An 18,523-nucleotide genomic window follows, 5' to 3' on the forward strand; every position below is an offset into this window, starting at 1 on the left:
AATCATATCTTCTGTATTACAAAAAATATAATCAGAAATCATGCATATTCAGTACTAGCAGAGATAAGCATAGTACAGACCTCAACAATTCAGCAATCTATTTTCACTTAAATAAAGAAAAATCCTTGTTGTAGTATTTCATTAGGAGAATAATACCTGAAAAACCATCCAAGTTACCATTATTAAATAAGAAAAATTTAAGAAGAACATATTTGCACAAAGGCACATTGAACTTACCAGACGATTATTTCTGTTTTTTCTATTGTTTTATAAATTCCCTTCAGTATCTGCCCTTTTATCATATGCTATTAAATAGTGAAAAGTATTAAAATCTCTGGTAAATGAAAATATTTTTGGCTACTAGTAAATTATGCATTTTTGTATGCTACATTATACAAATAGAAATATAGAAATATACACAATACACATCTTTTTCAGTCAAGATAAATTTAATTCAAGGCAATATAATACCCAGTAGTAGAATTTTCATCTGAAAATTATCACTATGATTTTTGTCTCAAGACCTGGTCACTAAGTTTCTACATGGAATGAAGAGACCAGGGAGATTCACAGGACACATGATCTTGAATTGAGATCTTCATTAAATTGAAATCTTCAAGACAGGGTTCATCTGAGTTGGCTCCAAATTGCTAATATCTAAACACTTTAAATCTATTAAAGATGGTCAATGGATAGAAGAAACTTAGATCACTTAGAAGATAAACTCAAATTTTATGTGAAAGTAACAAAAATACTTAGCGTGATCATTTAGAATCAAAGTATTCTGCTAATATCTGGTTTATTTAATACTTTTAATAAGTAAATGACTTGAAGTCCAGCATCCATACAAAAAGTGCAAGTACTTGCAAGTTTCAGATTTGATGAATTTTCACAGATTGAATACTTTATATCACCAACATCCAGATCAAGCATCACAACCTGACCAGAACTCCAGAATGCCCCTCCCCCACATATCTTCCTAGAGAGAACTCCCAGTCCCCAGGGGAACCACTGTTCTGACTTTCAATACCAGAGATTTGTTGTGCCTGGGATGAATTTTATGTAAATGGCATTATACAATAGGAATTATTTTGTATCTAGTTTGCTCACTGTAAGTCATGTTTGTAAGAATCATTCATGTTTTTGTATGTGTAATTATTCTTCATTCCCATTACTGTGTAGTACATGATATACCATAGTTTATTTTTAGAATATCTTATTTAACATATATTGTCCCTAGCAAAGGTTTAGCTCAATGGTTTAGCCTCTGTCTCACTGATACGTCTCAAGTACCTAGAACACTGTCTTGCACATGGTTGGCGCTTTATAAGGATGTGTTGGTTTACATTAACTAGTGTTTAGTCACTCAGAAGTGTTCCTATGCAGAACTTCCTGGGCCTGCAAGTGCTGCGTTAACTCTGTCTCAAGTCTAGGATTCTCCTCATTTGTCTCCTTAGTGCCCCTTTGACTTCCTTGTTTCTCAAAGTGTAAATCAGGGGATTAAGCAGGGGAGTCACCAGAGTGTAGAAGAGTGCAATGCTTTTGTTCACATCCTGTGAATAGCTGGAAGGAGGCTGAAGGTACATGGAGATGAGCGTCCCAAAGAAAATAATCACTACCATTAGGTGAGAACCACAGGTTCCAAAAGCCTTCTGTCTCCCTTGGGCCGACTTTATCTTCAGGACTGCACGGGTAATGTGACCGTAGGATACCAAGATGAGTGACAGGGGCACCACCAAGAAGAAGGTACTGACAGTGAAGACTTCAGTCTCATTGACAGAGGTGTTGGTGCAGGCCAGTTTCAGCATCACTGGAACTTCACAGAAGAAATGGTCCACTTGTTTTTTACCACAGAGGGGAAGAGTCATGGTCAGTGCTGTCTGGACTACAGAATTGCCAAAGCCTGTAAGCCAAGCAGTTACAACCAGCTGCAAGCAAAGCTGGGGATGCACGATCACCATGTAGTGGAGGGGACGGCACACAGCTACATACCGGTCATAGGCCATGACAGACAGGAGGACACACTCTACTCCCCCAAGTCCCAAGGCAATGAAGAGCTGGGTCACACAGCCGCCATAGGTGATGGTCTTGTCCTTCCCCTTAAAGTTGGCCAGGGTCTGAGGGACAGTGCAAGTAGTCAAACAGAGATCCATAAAAGAGAGGTTGGAGAGGAAGAAGTACATAGGGGTGTGGAGGTGAGGATCCATCGTTGACAAAAGTATAATGGCGCCATTGCCTAAGCAGCTCAAGAAGTAGATGATCAGGATGACCACAAAGAGAGCCGTTTCCAGCTGGGGCTGGTTGGAGAAGCCCAGGAGAATGAACCCAGAGAAGGCGCTGTCGTTAGCTCTTTCCATTGTACTCTGCTTGTTGGAGTTAAGAGAACTCCATACTGTTAAGCTGTTTGTTTAACCCATGTCTTTCCCCCTGAGGAAGTAGAATTTGTGAGGAAGCTTGAGGCATTTTCACAGTTACTCTTTTGTTGACAAACAAAGGGGTGCTAGAGAGTTACTAGGTAAGAGTATCTTCTGTGTTTCAGGCACTGACCGAAGCAGTTTCTATGCAATTTGTCACAACAACTCTGTGAGCTTGGCATTATCATGATTTCTGCTAAATATAGGAAGGAACTGAGGGTTAAAGAGGTGCAGTGATTTTATCAGAGTGAGGTACTTAGTAAATCACAGAGGCAGGATTCCAACAGACTCTAAAATATGAGTTCTTAACTGCTGGGGATACTGTCTTTATGATGTATAAACTACAAAGATAATGGAAAAGTTTCTCAAAAGTTAAATCTAGATGTTTGAAATAGGTTACAAATATGTACTGCCTTAGTCCTTCCCTGGACGATTGAAATATTTAGACTGGCTTTCTTGCTTCTGCTTTGTGTAGAGAAAAATATTTCTTTCTGAAAATGCACGGATAATAAAATTTACAATGAACGATTTTATTCAAATGGGAACAATATATTTTAAAAAGTAAAGTCATGGAACCTTTGATATGGAGTCTGTAATCATGCCTATTGATTGGAAAACTTTTATTGGAAGTGATTTAGAATTCACTGTCCATACTGTATGTTCCAGAGGGACTAAGCCTGAGAAACTCTCATGGTTACCACTTTCAGTGAAAACTCAGCAAAACATCAATGAGTTTTGTTTTCTTTTTATGTCTTTCAAAATTGCTTAATATGATAGAGCAAATACTCTGTTTCAACATTTTGTGTGCACTTCCTATAAATTCAGACCTCACATTAATCATTCTCTTTTTCATAAAATCATCTGGTCTCATTTTAGAAATCAATCTTGTCTGTCTGTATGTCTCTCTCTTTCATAGACACACACACCACACACAAACCATGAGGCAATATTAATAGGAGAAATATCTCATAATAGTACCATAGCTTGGAAAAGAGTTTAGTATAGCAGAGTCACAGAATAATTTTTTCAAAGAAGTGATAATATGTAAGAAGTTTCAAAACTGTAAGTGTTTTAGAAGTGGAATTTAGGGGTTATAGCCTTCTTGAATATTGTGAAAAGAATTATCCTTCCTAAAAGTATTGCCTCACTTCCCTTCTCCAAAACTTCCAATGGTTTTCAATTGCCTCCAACTCAGATTCCAAATTCTTCACTATGGCATACAAGAGCCTTCATAATCCTTTTCTTGCCTCTCTAGTATTTTCTCTTGCTATGCTCAATTTCCCATCTTTAGAATTTTATAAAAATTTATTCATTTCATTTATTGTTGGCCGTGGTGGGTCTTCATTGATGTGTTGGGACTTTCTCCATTTGCAGTGCATGGGTTTCTCTTTTTGTGGAGCATGAGGTCTGGGGCATGCAGTCTTAATTAGGTGCGGTGCGTGAGCTCAATAGGTGTGGTTCCTGGGCTCTAGAGCACCGGCTCAGTAGTTATGGTGCATGAGCTTCATTGCTCTGAGGCATGTGGGAACTTCCCAGATCACAATCAAACCCATGTCTTCTTCACTGACAGACATATTCTTATTCACTGAGCCACCAGGGAAACCCTCTCATCCGTAGAATTTCCCAACATTAATACCCAAATGTTCATGTCTATCTGGTTTTTCTCATTCTGAAATTCTCTGACCACCGCAACTAATACTCCCCTCAAGATACTGTCTATTGTATTGCCCTTCATTTCGTCTTCAGATCACTCATTACTATCCAGAATTTTCCTTGTTTCTTAAAAAAAATTCTTATTTATTTTCTAATCTGCCTCAGTATAATGACAGATTTATAGATCAGGAAATTTATCTTTTTAAAACAAAATCATTATATATGTAGAACAGCGCCTGACATACAGGAAACAGTCAAGATGTATTGTAATGTGTGCAGTTGAATGCAGTTGAATCAACATGTACTGTATGAATACATTAATATACTTAAAGACTTAGCTAATTTTTTCTTATATCAGATAGAAATATATGTCCTCAGTGTTTATTTCATAGTGGTTTTTTTCCAGGCTATATGTATAAAATGAGATTATGTATAAAATGTATAATAAATATATAAAATATATGCTATATAAATATAGTATATACAAATATCTCTGAGTATAAACATTTATATATTTATTGTTTTGGCTTCAAGACCCTTTTGTGCTTGTAAGATAGTTTGGTGAGCCCACGGACTGAATCTTATTTGTCTTTGTGTATGGAAATCCAGTTTTATAAATGTAGACTTCTATTTGCCTCTGAAGAGAGACTGATTTTGGGGTAGAATGAGATGCATGCTAGAGGATGCCAGACAACACCATCTCTGATTCTATTACTGATTCTTCACCCAGCCCCACTGTCTTGTGTCTTAGCCAAAGGGATAGAGAGTCTGGTAGCAGAAGCTAAAGATAGTGGAGGGCCTCTCTTGGGCTATTTCTTCAGTGATTGAGTAATGAAACTCAAGGGAAGAGAGAGATATTCTACACCGATATAGGCAAAGTGGAGAGAGGCACAGGTGCTTTAAACTCCAGAGAACACAGAGCTCATGCAAGAACTTCCTGGGAACTGCCAGAAAGAGTTCGTTTTGGCCAGACTGCAAGGATTGTTGTTGTTGTTTAGTCATTAAGTCATGTCTGACTCTTTTGTGACCTTGTGGACTGTACCCACCAGGCTCCATTGTCCATGGGATTTCCCAGGCAAGAATGCTGGAGTGGGTTCACCATTTCCTTCTCCAGACGATCTTCTGACCCAGGAACTGAACCCGTGTCTCCTGCATTGGATTCTTTAACATTGAGCCACCTGGGAAGTCCTAGGTGGGGTTGAAATAGTAAATAAAATAGTAGATAAAACAACAGCCTATTGTTTATTATCACTCTTGGGCCTATGGGTTGATACAGTTTCAGGAAACACAGGCTGGAGTTGTATCATATCACTTGGCATTGCTCTTGCCACATAGGGGGACATTCAGAAATGTTTGGTGAAAAAGTGTTCTCTGACTCCTGTGGAGACTTTAGCATTTCACCATGGGATATCAAGTGGGCAAAGATGGAGGGGAGGCAGGCTCTGAGCTTTGCAAGAAGCAGAAGGAAGAAAATTAAGAAAAGTCCTTCTTGGGAGGTTTCTTCTCTCTGGACTTTCCCTCAGCTCTACATCTGCCTAGCACAACAGAAATCTCTGCTTCTATCATTTGCCACTGTTTCTATCTAGAGTTCCCAGAAAGTTCTCACATGAACTCTGTTCCTGGTGAGCAGAACCCTCTATTTTCTTCCCCTTCTCATCTAAGTTGCTCATCACTACTGATCTGCCAGTGCCTGCTTTGACAAAGTGATGCTATGTCGGGCACCAGTGGTCTCTGAGCTGCCAATGTGACGAATGTTGATGCAGCCCTGAGTTTTCTGGGTCCCAAAATGCCAACGACTTTCACCACTTTGCACTTAAAGTGTAGATGGGCTCTCTATCTTAAAGTAGCTACTTCTAGTGTGTAGATCTTTCTCTTCTACTTAAAGAGAAATGTGCAAGGGAAAGTGGCCCTTGTGATTATCTCCATCCTTTCATCAAAGACTCTGCCCTTTCACTCAGGGGTCTTTGAAGGGTGGTGGGGGATGGCCAGGTGAAGTATGGTTAGCTCTTGGGTAGAGGACATATAAAATTTAGAATTTAAGCTACTGCCACTTCATGCTGTGTGGACTGAAAAACAAAGGAAACCTGCCTGCAGAGAGAGAAGGAAAAAGTAGATTTGAGAAAAAGGAAGAGGGTCACACAGTGCTCATCTTCAAGGTTGACTCATTTCTTAACAGCCTTGACCAGGTAAAGGTCATTGTACTTACCAGATGCTCATATCAGGATGCAGGTGTCTACTGGGAAGAGCCTTTGGCTTCCAAATCAGCCTCCAGCATAATGGGAAAAATAAAAGAATGTTTCCTTTGCCTCCAGATATAGAAGGATGAGAGATGGAATGATCCTTGTGGAGGGTATGTCTGGCTTAGTGAGAACTGGAGTGACCACAGGACTTCCTTACATTGAAATTTACAGCTTCTTTGTAGCTTCTGGGAACCCAGTCTCCCTCAACTCCAGTAATAGTTACTTATCCCCATGTGGATTTCCCAGTATCAACCCTGGGGATAATGTACCTGATAGACAATTCTCCAGGAGATTCAGGGAATTATAAGATGTGGTAGTTGTTAATAGGCTTTCAGAAAGGGTATTAGAAAATCCTTCCCCCAACAGGCCCGGAGACAACAAATATCAAAATTTGATTCAGTTCAGTTCAGTTGCTGAGTCGTGTCCAGCTCTTTGCAACCCCAGGGACTGCAGCACGCCAGGCCTCCCTGTCCATTGCCAACTCCTAAGTTTACTCAAATTCATGTTCACTGAGTCAGTGATGCCATCCAATCATCTCATGCTCTGTTGTCCCCTTCTCCTCCTGCATCAATCTTTCCCAGTATCAGGGTCTTTTCAAATGAGTCAGTTCTTCACATTAAGTGACCAAAGTATTGGAGTTTCACGTTCAGCATCAGATCTTCCAATGAATATTCAGGACTGATTTCCTTTATTGGACTTGTGGGATCTCCTTGCAGTCCAAGGAGTCTTAAGAGTCTCCTCCAACACCACAGCTCAAAAGCATCAATTCTTCGGCACTCAGCTTTCTTTATAGTCCACCTCTCCAGTTACTACAACTCCAATGACCACGAGTAGAACCAGACTAACAATGATGTCTGTGTTGGAGACAGAGGACTGAGAAGGTACTGTGGAGGAAAGAGAAGGGGCCCGGACTTCAGGTTTGAGTCCTGACCTTGCTGAAGGGGTCCAGAAAGGCTCCAGCTTTATCTGAGAAGAAGCTCCACCGCAGCCTCCTCCTTACCCCATCTCAGCGTGAAAGTCTCCTGAAGCCCCTTGCACTGCTTATTGCACATGTATCTCTGCTCCTCTCCAGAACGGACCACTGGGGCCACCCAGTTCTGGAAGGTTCCATTCCCTGAAGGCTGGGCTCTACAAGCTCCATGTCCTGGGTCTGGTCCTCCGTGTCATGCTGCCAGGTCATTGAAATCTCTTCAGGGTAGAAGCCCAGGGCCCAGTACCTCAGAGGGACCTCACAGTCAGACATGGGGTGCTGGGTCACATGTGTCTTCAGAGGGTCTCTGGAGGATGAATCAGAAAGTCCCATTTAGTGTTACCTCCATGGGTCCTGGAAGCAGCATCCTGTGACCATCTTGAGAATAAATAGGACAGTGGGTTTGAAAAGAAGCAGCACAAACACCAGACACCAGCCTGAACTCAGAGGTCTGGGCATGTTCCCAAGTCCTTGGAAAGTTCTGGAGTCAGGGTGAGAACCAAGGTAGGAGGCACTATGTAAGGGAATGAATACAGAGTCATGGTCCTGACTTGGGTGGAGGCTGAATGACTCAGAAAAGCTGGAGTCAGGCCTCCAAACATGTTCTCAGAATGAGACCTGGCCCTGAGAGACAGTCATGGTTCACAAGATGGCACCCAGGGGGAAGGGGCACCGCTGACCAGTTATCTCAGGGATGGGTTCCTGCTTCTTCCCCAAAGAGACTGGATTCCTTAATTGTCCTTCAGAGAAGTTGGGCCACTGGCGAGTTACTCTCTTGTACAGAATATGAAAACCTGGGCGAATTTCTCCCTCTGCTGACAGGAATCGGGGTGCTGTTTCCACATTGACCTCACTTTCTTCTCCTCGTGGGAAGCCAGGATCAGCCCTAGCAGGGATCAGGGAGGCCCCGCGCCCCTCGTACCTGCACGCAGCAGCGTGTCCTTCCTGTTCTCCAGGTGTCTGTGGAGCCACCTTCCACAGTCCCCATCCAGGTAGTTCCTACTGTTCCCTGCAGCATTGCCCTGCTCAAGCTTGAGCTTGGAGATCTCAGCCTCTGCATCCGCTGTGGTCCTGAAGCACAGGTCCTCATTCAGGGTAAGGTGATTGTTGCCATCGTAGGCAATCTACCAGAACCGGAGGCAATAACTTTTCAAATATGCAATTATACTTCTTTCAGGAGAAGACGGAGATGGGTGTTTCTGTCTGTTCCCTCAACACTGAGCCCTGGGTGCATGGGTGCAGGTAGCCAGTTCCAGGCTGTTTTTTTTTTTTTTTTTTTGCTACTCTCTTGTTGGACCCTGAAACGCAAGCCACTGAACCAGGTGATCAAGGAGTGTGCCCTCTGGCAGCAGCCATAAAACCTGGGCAGCCATACACGTGCACAAATTCTTTTCACAGAGACACCAGTGACCTGGGGTGGGACAGAGGGAGAGCACGATGATGGCACCTGTTGGCTTCTCAGGTGTTTGGCAAAGATTGCAGTTGACTCCTAGATATGTGTTAGAAGTCTTAGCTTTTAAGGTAAGGAAATAGGCTTCTTTCAGGGAGAAGCTGGAGGTTTCAGTCTGTGTCTGTGTGCTGTGCCCTGGAGAGACAGCCACAGTGAGTCTGGGTGAGCCTGTTTCTTAGTTCATTATAGCCTCATGGATTTCATGGACACAAACGTCATTGACTTTCAGAGGGGCTTTGGAGGCCCATGTCTCAAGTGTAAGTCTTCAAACTGAGGGTCCCAGACATGCAACACTTTGTTTCTCAGGGAGAAATTGGCAGTGGTGATTGCAGCCATGAAATTAAAAGACAATACTCCATGGAAGGAAAGGTATGACCAACCTAGACAGTATATTAAAAAGCAGAGACATTACTTTGCTGACTAAGGTCCGTCTAGTCAAGGCTGTGGTTTTTCCAGTGGTCATGTATGGATGTGAGAGTTGGACTAGAAAGAAAGCTGAGTGCCGAAGAATTGATGCTTTTGAACTGTGATGTTAAAGAAGATTCTTGAGAGTCTCTTGGACTGCAAGGAGATCCAACCAGTTCATCCTAAAGATCAGTCCTGGGTGTTCATTGGAAGGACCGATGTTGAAGCTGAAACTCCAAAACTTTGGCCACCTGATGCGAAGTTCTGACTCATTTGAGAAGACCCTGATGTTGGGAAAGATTGAGGCAGGATAGAAGGGGACAACAGAGGATGAGATGGTTGGATGGCATTGCTGACTCAGTGGACATGGGTTTCGGTGGACTCTGGGAGTTGGTGATGGACTGGGAGGCCTGGCGTGCTGTGCTTTATGGGGTTGCAAGGAGTCGGACACGACTGAGCGACTGAAATGAATTGAAGTTGACTTTAGTTTGGGTTTTTCTTATTCACCTTCTGTGAATAAGAATAGCTTCACCCAGCTAGTTCGCGCATTTCTTTTCAAAGGAGTTGTTTTGGGTAAAACTGTAGATTCAGTGTGCCCAAGGGAGGAGGGGAGATCTGGAGCCCCTATGTCATGAGTGAACAGAAACCTTCTAGTTTTTTGCACAGCTTCCTCTCTCCTTGTCTCTCTCATTGCCATTTTTGTTTTGCCGTGTGTTTCCATCTGTCCCTCTTTTTCTCATTCTCTAGTTCTTGTTCTATTCAAGACCTTTTAAAAAAACCTGTTTATTTTGAAATAGTTGCAGATTAACAGAAAGGTCTAAGATTGTATAGATAGGTCTTGGGTACCTTTGACCTTTTTCCCAATGGTTATATATTCTGTAACTATAATACAATTTAAAAGCTCAGAAACTGACATTGGTACAACGTATATATAGAGTTCCATGTAATTTTTTCATGTAGATTCCTGTAGCCATCATCATGATCAAAATATGGAATTACCCCTTGACCACTCACATCTTCTTTGTGATACCGCTTTATAATCACACTCATTTTCTCCCCTCCCCTACACCCTCCATAGACCATCACTCACTCCTGGGCACAACTATCTTGATCCCCATCTCTATTATTCTGTCATTTTTGTGGAAGGGATTTAGATGGGATCATATAATATTTAACCTATTAAGATAGACATTTTCATTCAACATAATACCTTTGAGATGTTGTGTGTATTAGTAGCTTATTCCTTTTTTATTGCCAAGTAGTATTTCAAGTTTTGATGTGCCAGCACTTGTTCAGAACATTTTATTTGTTTTCAGCTTCTTGCTGTTACAGATAAAACTGCTATAAATAATTGGGCACAGGTTTTTGTGTGGAATACATTTTTGTTTCTCTGTCATAAATGCCAAAGAGCATGATTACTGGGTCTAAGGCAAGTGTATATTTGGTTTTTAAAAGAAACATTCAAGCTCTTTTATAAAGCAGATGTATCATTTTATATTCTGATTAGCAATGTATGAGTGATTCAGTTTTTCCACAATGATGCCAACATTTGGTATTGTTCTGATATTTTTTTGTCTTGGTTGTTCTAGTAGGTAGGTAGTGATATCTCTTCATGTTCTTAATCTGCATTTTCCTGAAGGTTAGTGATGCTAAACGTCTTTACATGTGCTTATTTACCATTCATATATTTGCATTGGTGAGTTATTTGCTGAAATGTTTTTTCATTGAGCTATTTTCTGATTGTAGAGTTTTGTGAGTTGTTTATATATTCTAGACATGAGTGTTTTGTAAGATAAGTAGCTTGAAACTATTTTCTTCCAGTTTGTAGCTTATCTTATTATCCTCTTAACAGAGTCTTTAACAGACAAATGCTCTTTATTTTGACGAGTCCTCATTTGTGCATTTAAAAAAGAAATAGATTATTCTTTCAGTGTATTATATTCCAATACAAAATAAGAATTTTACAAAATAGCATAGGAAAAAAGCATGTAATTGCAAGTAAGCATTTCTAGATAATGTCAAATTATTATCCAACATTATTACGCCAATTAATATTTACAGCAACAAGATGGAAATGGCAAGAAATGTTAATTGCATGTCTGTAATTCCCTCCATCTCTGCACACTGTATGCAGTACTAATCTTTACATTTGAGTAAATATTATCATAGAATTTAACTAGTAGAGAGATTACTGAGAAAATTCTAAGAGTATTTTAAGGAAAAGATAATTTTTCCCCATGGGTAGAATGTTATTAAAAAAACTGGAATTTATGGTTCTATGTGAAATGCTTGACTATAGCATGTAAATTAGTTAAAGAGGATCTGTATGCTTGTCTGACTAAAGACATACAAAAACCAAGATGCTTCCAACCTAAATAGCTTTCCCTGAGATAGCTTGTACTACTAGCTAGAAGTTGTCTATTACTCTGAAAGAAAATATGTTCTAGTGGGGAAAAGAGATTGTATATTTTTTGAAGCTGCCTTTGATGGTTAGGACCAATGCCTTCCATGGACAGATGCTAATTGTTCCTGCCTTTTGCCTGTATAGTCAAGTGTATAAGTTGTTCTGAAATTAATTGATATTCAAACTTCAAAACATACAATACCCATCAAGTTTCTTTCAATTTACTTTAACAATTATAGCTATCTTGTTTAACTCAATCATGTGGAAATAAATGCAAAGATGAGTTGAATTTAAACAAACCATGGAAGTTCCATTTAAGAAATCAATAATTTTCCTGTTTGCTTATGTAAATCATTACAACTTTCAGATAGAAATTGAACAACATCATAGAGGACAGGTAGTTTTCCTTAGCCATATTAGCAGTTTGGGAGTAAAATGTGGTGGTTGACCTTTAATATATTTACCTTAAAGATTAGGTAGACACTGCCTAATTCCAGTGTTCTTGCCTGAAGAATACCAGGGACAGGGGAGCCTGGTGGGCTGCAGTCTATGGGGTCACACAGAGTCAGACACGACTGAAGCTACTTAGCAGCAGCCTGATTGGTTAAAAGATGCTTACTCCTTGGAAGTAAAGTTATGACCAATCCAGAGAGCATATTAATAAGCAGAGACATTACTTTGTCAACAAAGGTCTGTCTAGTCAAGGCTACGGTTTTTCCAGTAGTCATGTATGGATGTGAGAGTTGGACTGTGAAGAAAGCTGAGCACTGAAGAATTGATGCTTTTGAACTGTGGTGTTGGAGAAGACTCTTGAGAGTCCCTTGGACTGCAAGGAGATCCAACCAGTCCATCCTAAAGGAAATCAGTCCTGGGTGTTACATTGGAAGGACTGATGTTGAAGGACTGAAGTTGAAGCTCCAATATTTTGGCCACCTGATGCGAAGAGCTGACTCATTTGAAAAGACCCTGATGCTGAGAAAGATTGAAAGCAGGAGGAGAAGGGGATGACAGAAGTTCATGATGGACAGGGAGGCCTGGTGTGCTGTGGTTCATGGGGTCACGAGGAGTCGAACACGACTGAGCGACTGAATTGAACTGAAGTGAATTCGTAACTCTGTTATCTATTAAAAGTTGGTTATGAATATTAGATAAAATTAATTTACATTTAAAATTAAGTAACTGAATGCATTCTTATTTATATGTGGATAATTTTTTTCCAATTGTATGAAAAAATATCAAGCGTTTAATAAAATATCTAAATCATTAAAAGAGGAGAGTTAAGGTAACTGAGAAGTCAAGGGAATTATCTGACCTCTGTCAATTTTAAGAAATTATAAAAGAGGTAGATTAGGTATCCTTTTGCATTCTCCTTGATATTCATTTTCCCTGAGGATTGTCGTCTCTGGGCAGCTAGGTGACATCAGCTAATTAATGGTACAGGACAAACATTCCCCAGAGACTTCAGTCAGGTAAACTGTTTTCACCAGACCATTATACTGCAGGTTCATACCAATCTCATGTTTTCATAATGAGCTCTCCATCATAGAGCCAAGACATTATATTCAGAAGGAATCCTGAGAGTTTGAAATTGCCTTCCTATGTCATCCTACCAGCTAGACACAATGCTGATCTTCAGTACCCTGTGAAGGTATTTGAAGTTATCAAGAAAAAGCATCTTGCTTAGGGAAAACTTAAGGATATTCCAATGCTGGTAGAGTCAACTTATCTACTCAATGCATGCAACCTGCATCCTTAGTCTACATACTCATGTTCCATTGCCCAGTACTGTATTAAAAGCAGGAACTGGAAATGAGATAGGGAATGAGCTTAGGACACTCACATGAGGGGAATAAGATTGAGAGGACAGGAACTCGATCTCTGTGGACTTTAAGAATTGATAAGTTAGTTTGTTTTCAGTTGCAAGTGTTCTTTAAAGGCTAAATTGAGTAACATACATGTCAGTTGGCAAAAACAAAACAAAACAAACAAACAAACAAAAAAAACAAACCAGAAACTCCTGTAGAAATTCACCAAATTTAAAAACCAAACTAAGTCTTCCTTGTGGAAGCCAACTTTGTGTTCCTAGACATTTCATCCTATTGTAGTGTATTCATTATGTCTCAGTATGGATATCTGGAGCAATTTAAATTCAGGATATTTGGCTGTCATAAAACATGTCCTTCAGTAATTGGATAATAGCATATATATGAATGTGAAAATGTTAGACTGTACACTTTCATTTTTCCCTCAGCTCATATTTCTGTGAAATTACAGAATGTTTCTTAAAGTGTATTGTCAATATCTGTAGTTTTTAAATGTTCATTTTCTCAAAGAAATGAACATATGTAATCTTCCAGATGCTAGCTTGATAATTACAACAATGAAGGTTCATTTTGTGGTTATTGGGTCAATGCAGTTTTGTATTTCTGTTAATGAAAAATGATCATTCTTCCATTGAGGAGGAAACCAATTTGAGAGGAGAAACGTGGGTCAGAAAAGGTGATCTGAATGTTTAATTTATTGGTGAATTAGGCAAATGACAAGGTGATGTGTAATATGACTGTGACTATCCTTCCATTCTTGCACACACTTATGAATGGACTACATTTTGTATGAATGGACTCTTGTTTTGTATGAATGGAGTCTCATTTTTTATGAATGCTTTCAATGTCCAGCTCAGATATTTTCTGCCGGCTGCTGCACTGATTCACACCATATTTGTCATGAGTATTGATTGACAGCTTCTCAGCCCTTTCCTTCTTTAGAAAATAGCCATCAGTTGAATGGAGCCACATTGCCAGAAGTTCCGAATGTGGTTGGGGCAGCTTGTAGTCAATGACAGACTGGTGAGATTTATAAAAGGCTGCCTTTTTGTCAAGGTGGAACTAAATCTGATACAATGCATGCTCCACAGCTTGTTATTCTGTACAGTAGTAACTAGTCACATCTAAATAAGTAGGTATTTAAATTTACCTGAATTAAAATTAAATTTAAAATTCAGTTCTTTATCTGCCCTACTTGAAAGGCTCAGATAGCAGCATGTGGCTAGCAGTGATTGTGTAAGTGAAGCACAATATTTTTATCAGCAGATAGCTCTATTTGGAGAGTCCTTTCCCAGCTTTCTATGGGATCATGTTCATGTATTCCATTTGAGATCACATCCTTGCTTAACACATTTGTCTGCTCTGTTTTGCTTCCCTGATTCTCTTTGTCTTGAGGACATTCACTCAATAAACAGCATGCAAAGGAATTCCCATTTCAGCCTCTTTTCTCCAACCTGGCCAACCTCTGTCCATAGTGATTAGAAGTGTTATTTCTGAGACTGTGATAGATCCATTGCCTCCTCATCTATGTGTTCTTCATTGTCATTAGAATGTTGATAGTGAATAATCCTATCTCGTATAGGAATTCCAGGCATTTTAGTTGTTGGTAATATATGAAACTGAAATCAGCAGAAAGAAGAGGTAAGTTCTGGTCACTGGAGTTTGAAATTCTGTTGTGAAGTGACTACTTTTGTTGTTTGGTTACTAAGGCAAGTCCAACCCTTTTTGACCTCATAGACTGTAGCCTTCCAGGATTCTCTGCTGAAGTGGGTTTCCATTTTCATCTTAAAGTTATCTTCTTGATCCAGGGACTGAACCTGCCTTTCCTGCATTTCCTGCATTGGCAGGTGGTTTCTTTACCACTGAACCAAAAGGGAAGCCCGTGAACTGATTATGCACAGTGAATAAAGTTTTGGAGTTCTTGTTAAATTGGTGTAGAAATCTTAGGTATCTCAAGGACAAAAGTTAAGCACTATAATTAAAGGTGATATTTTCAGGTTCTGAGCAATTTATTTTTTACTACTATACCAAAAGACCAGGATATAGCATTCACAAATATAATGCATTAGGAGTAGAGATAACTATTTTGCCAGAATGTATCTATGAGAAGTATCTTAGGGATACATTGAATGTACTATAACCCTTTGTAAAAGTACATTCTAGCTCATAAATTTCTATATCTGAATGCATTTTAGAGATCATTTTGTATTGTTCTATTACATGTGAGATACGTGCAAATCAAGTTATGTAGAATTATGAGATACATTTTTAGAATAAACTTTCTCCCTTTGTCTATATTTTCTTACTCTTTCTAATCACTCTCCCTTGATTTTCCCTCATTCCCACTTTCTCTAAGTTGTACATAAATAACATCATACTTTTATCCTATTAAACTCAATCTAAAAAAGGCATTTTATATCTATGATTGATGTAAACCAAGGTTCATTACTTGATTTTATTATTATTCTTTTCTTATATTTATTTCAATATATAATTTTTGTGAATAGTAAAGACCTAATTAATTTAAGATATATCAATTTCAGTGAGTACATAATTTATTCAAATAGTTGCATATAAAATCACATGACCATGTCATTGTTTTTGTTTTTTTTTCATGTCTTTGAAAGTGACAGATTTTCCTCTTCATCTATGCACTCTTTGGGAAGATACCTTTAATAAATCGCTAAACACTTGATTTGACAGGAGCCATGTGCTAACAAAGGATGGAACAGAAAAATGAAAGTTCTTTTGCTGGATTTATCTTACTGGGCTTCTCTGACAGGCTTCAACTTGAGCCAGTCCTCTTTGTGGTTCTTTTGATCTTCTACATCTTCACTTTGCTGGGAAACACAACCATCATTGCATTGTCCTACTTGGACCCACGTCTTCACACCCCGATGTACTTTTTCCTGTCTAACCTGAGCTTTCTGGACATGTGCTACACAACTAGCATTGTTCCACAGCTCCTAGTTAATCTCAGCAGAGCAGACAAATCTATCTCCTTTGGTGGTTGTGTAGTTCAAATGTTCATCTCTCTGACGTTGGGAGGTACAGAATGTATTCTCTTAGGAGTTATGGCAATTGACCGCTATGCAGCTGTTTGCAGGCCCCTTCACTACACAGTAATCATGCACCCCCGTCTGTGTGCCCTGATGGCTTCTGCTTCATGGATCACTGGTTTTGCCAACTCCTTATTGCAGACAGCGCTTGTCTTCCTTCTACCTCGTTGTGGGAGAAATAAATTAGCCCACTTCTTTTGTGAGATCCCTTCTTTTCTCAAACTTGCTTGTGTTGACATCTCCGTGAATGTGTATGTGACTTTCTTTGCCAGTGTCATCATGCTTCTCGCACCTGTTTCATTAATCATGGTCTCCTATGGTCGGATTGTCTGGGCGGTCTTAAGAATAAAGTCCACTGCAGGGCAAAGAAAAGCATGTGTCACATGTGGATCCCACCTCATGGTGGTCTCCCTGTTCTTTGGCACAGCCATCTATGTGTATGTTCAGCCCAGTAGCAGCAACTCCCAGGATCAAGACAAGTTCATGTCTCTCTTCTACACTGTCATTATCCCCATGACCAACCCCCTCATATATACGCTGAGGAACAGGGATGTGAAGGGAGCGATGAAGAAGGTGCTTTGGAATGACTCTGACTCCAGATGATGGCTGAGGAGGACAGTTTAATGGAAGGACTTTGAAAACGAGAACTATTCAGATATACATGTGTGTCCCATGAGTCATCTAAAATTTCCTTTGGCAACTCTGAATGGAATTTGTTTACTTCATTCCCTTTGAAACATGAGCGGTCAAATTCTAAGTTTTTGTATTCATTTCAACTTCCAGAGACATGAATTCAGTGTTCTGACAGCATTTGTTTTGTAGTTATTGTTTTTGAAAGTTCTAGGGTTTTTCTTGTTTTACTCCCTTTAAGGACATTATTCCACATCTATTTACAAGATGACATATGAATATATTACATGAAATCACAGCCAAAATAAGAATAGGAAACCACTGAAACGCTGTAAGGAATATTAACATTTTATCATTTCCTAAGAACTGTTACAGCTTCAACACATGTGTTCAGATGCCAAAGGGTAGATATCAGTTAGCTTCTTCTGTATAACAAATCACTTCAAAATTTACTTGCTTAAAACATTAACCATTCATTTATCTCACAATTATCTGCATCAGCATTTGTGCTACGTTTAGCTGGACAATTCTTCTGGTCTCGGCTGGACTCACTCAAATGCCTGCATTAGGCTTCTGGGTCTACTTAGGGCTTCCTGATCTAGATTGCCACAGTTGGCATGGTTTCCATCTCCTTGATGTGGTCTCTAATCTTCCTGTATGATGGCCTGGAATGTTCATATGGGGAAGGCCGATTTCCAAGTCCTTGTGACAGATTCATTGTTTAAGATACGGCTGCTCTCCTGCTTGCCTGTCCTGTCTTTCTTTGTGCATTGTTTACCTCCATAAATAGTAACTGTTAGGGTCTGTTCTTTGTTCCACATGGAGGGTCTAGGAGGTCACAGTGTATTTCCATAGCCTCTCTTCCCAGTCAACAATAAGTAGGGCCCTCTCTGGTGTTCTAGTGGTAGAATCCTGCTGCCAGTGCAGCGAACACAAGTTACATTCCTGGTCCAGGAAGTTCCTACATGATGCGGAGCAACTAAGGCCATGCGCAGCAGCTACCCAGCCAGCTCTCAAGATCCTAAGAGCTACAACTACTGAAGCCGGCACGCCCTAGAGCCTGTGGTCCTCAACAAGAGAAGCCACAGCAATGAGAAGCCCTTGCACCGCAGCTAGACAAAGCCTGTATGGAGCAAGGAAGAGTTGCAACAAAGACTGAGCACAGCAAAAACAAACAAACAAAAAAGTCCAATCAGTGCGAGGTCTTTCCTGTTGGCCCGGTGGTTAAGAGTCCTCGCTTTCACTGCAGTAGTCTAGGGTTGCATCCCTGGTCAGGAAACTAAGATCTACATGCCATGCAGCATGGCCAAACATTAAAAAAACAAAGAGAACAAATCAGTAAGTGGGGACACACAGGGGTCTGTCACCAGCAAGTGCCCTACATGGAACTGCTCAGATTCAGAGTGAAGATTTGACTAATGGGAAATGGGGGCTGATGAGCAGATTATTTTTCCTTTCTTCTCCTGGGTGGGGAT

The 18,523-nt window shown here is 40.0% G+C and overlaps 1 protein-coding gene and 2 pseudogenes across 1 annotated transcript; 1 reads left to right on the top strand and 2 right to left on the bottom strand.

Annotated features, from left to right (window-relative positions):
- Nucleotides 1-1,412: 1,412 nt before the first annotated feature.
- LOC138425610 (putative olfactory receptor 2B8) lies at nt 1,413-2,357 on the bottom strand. The gene has a single exon (XM_069563733.1). It carries the CDS (start codon nt 2,355-2,357, stop codon nt 1,413-1,415), a length of 945 nt encoding a protein of 314 aa, XP_069419834.1.
- A 4,912-nt stretch (nt 2,358-7,269) lies between these two features.
- Nucleotides 7,270-10,215, bottom strand: LOC138425885 (BOLA class I histocompatibility antigen, alpha chain BL3-6-like; annotated as a pseudogene).
- Nucleotides 10,216-16,067: 5,852 nt separating this feature from the next.
- LOC138425608 (putative olfactory receptor 2B8) lies at nt 16,068-17,021 on the top strand (annotated as a pseudogene).
- The last annotated feature ends 1,502 nt before the right edge of the window (nt 17,022-18,523 follow it).

Source organism: Ovis canadensis, chromosome 20 (assembly GCF_042477335.2).
Source record: "Ovis canadensis isolate MfBH-ARS-UI-01 breed Bighorn chromosome 20, ARS-UI_OviCan_v2, whole genome shotgun sequence".
NCBI classification, from domain to species: Eukaryota; Metazoa; Chordata; class Mammalia; order Artiodactyla; family Bovidae; genus Ovis; species Ovis canadensis.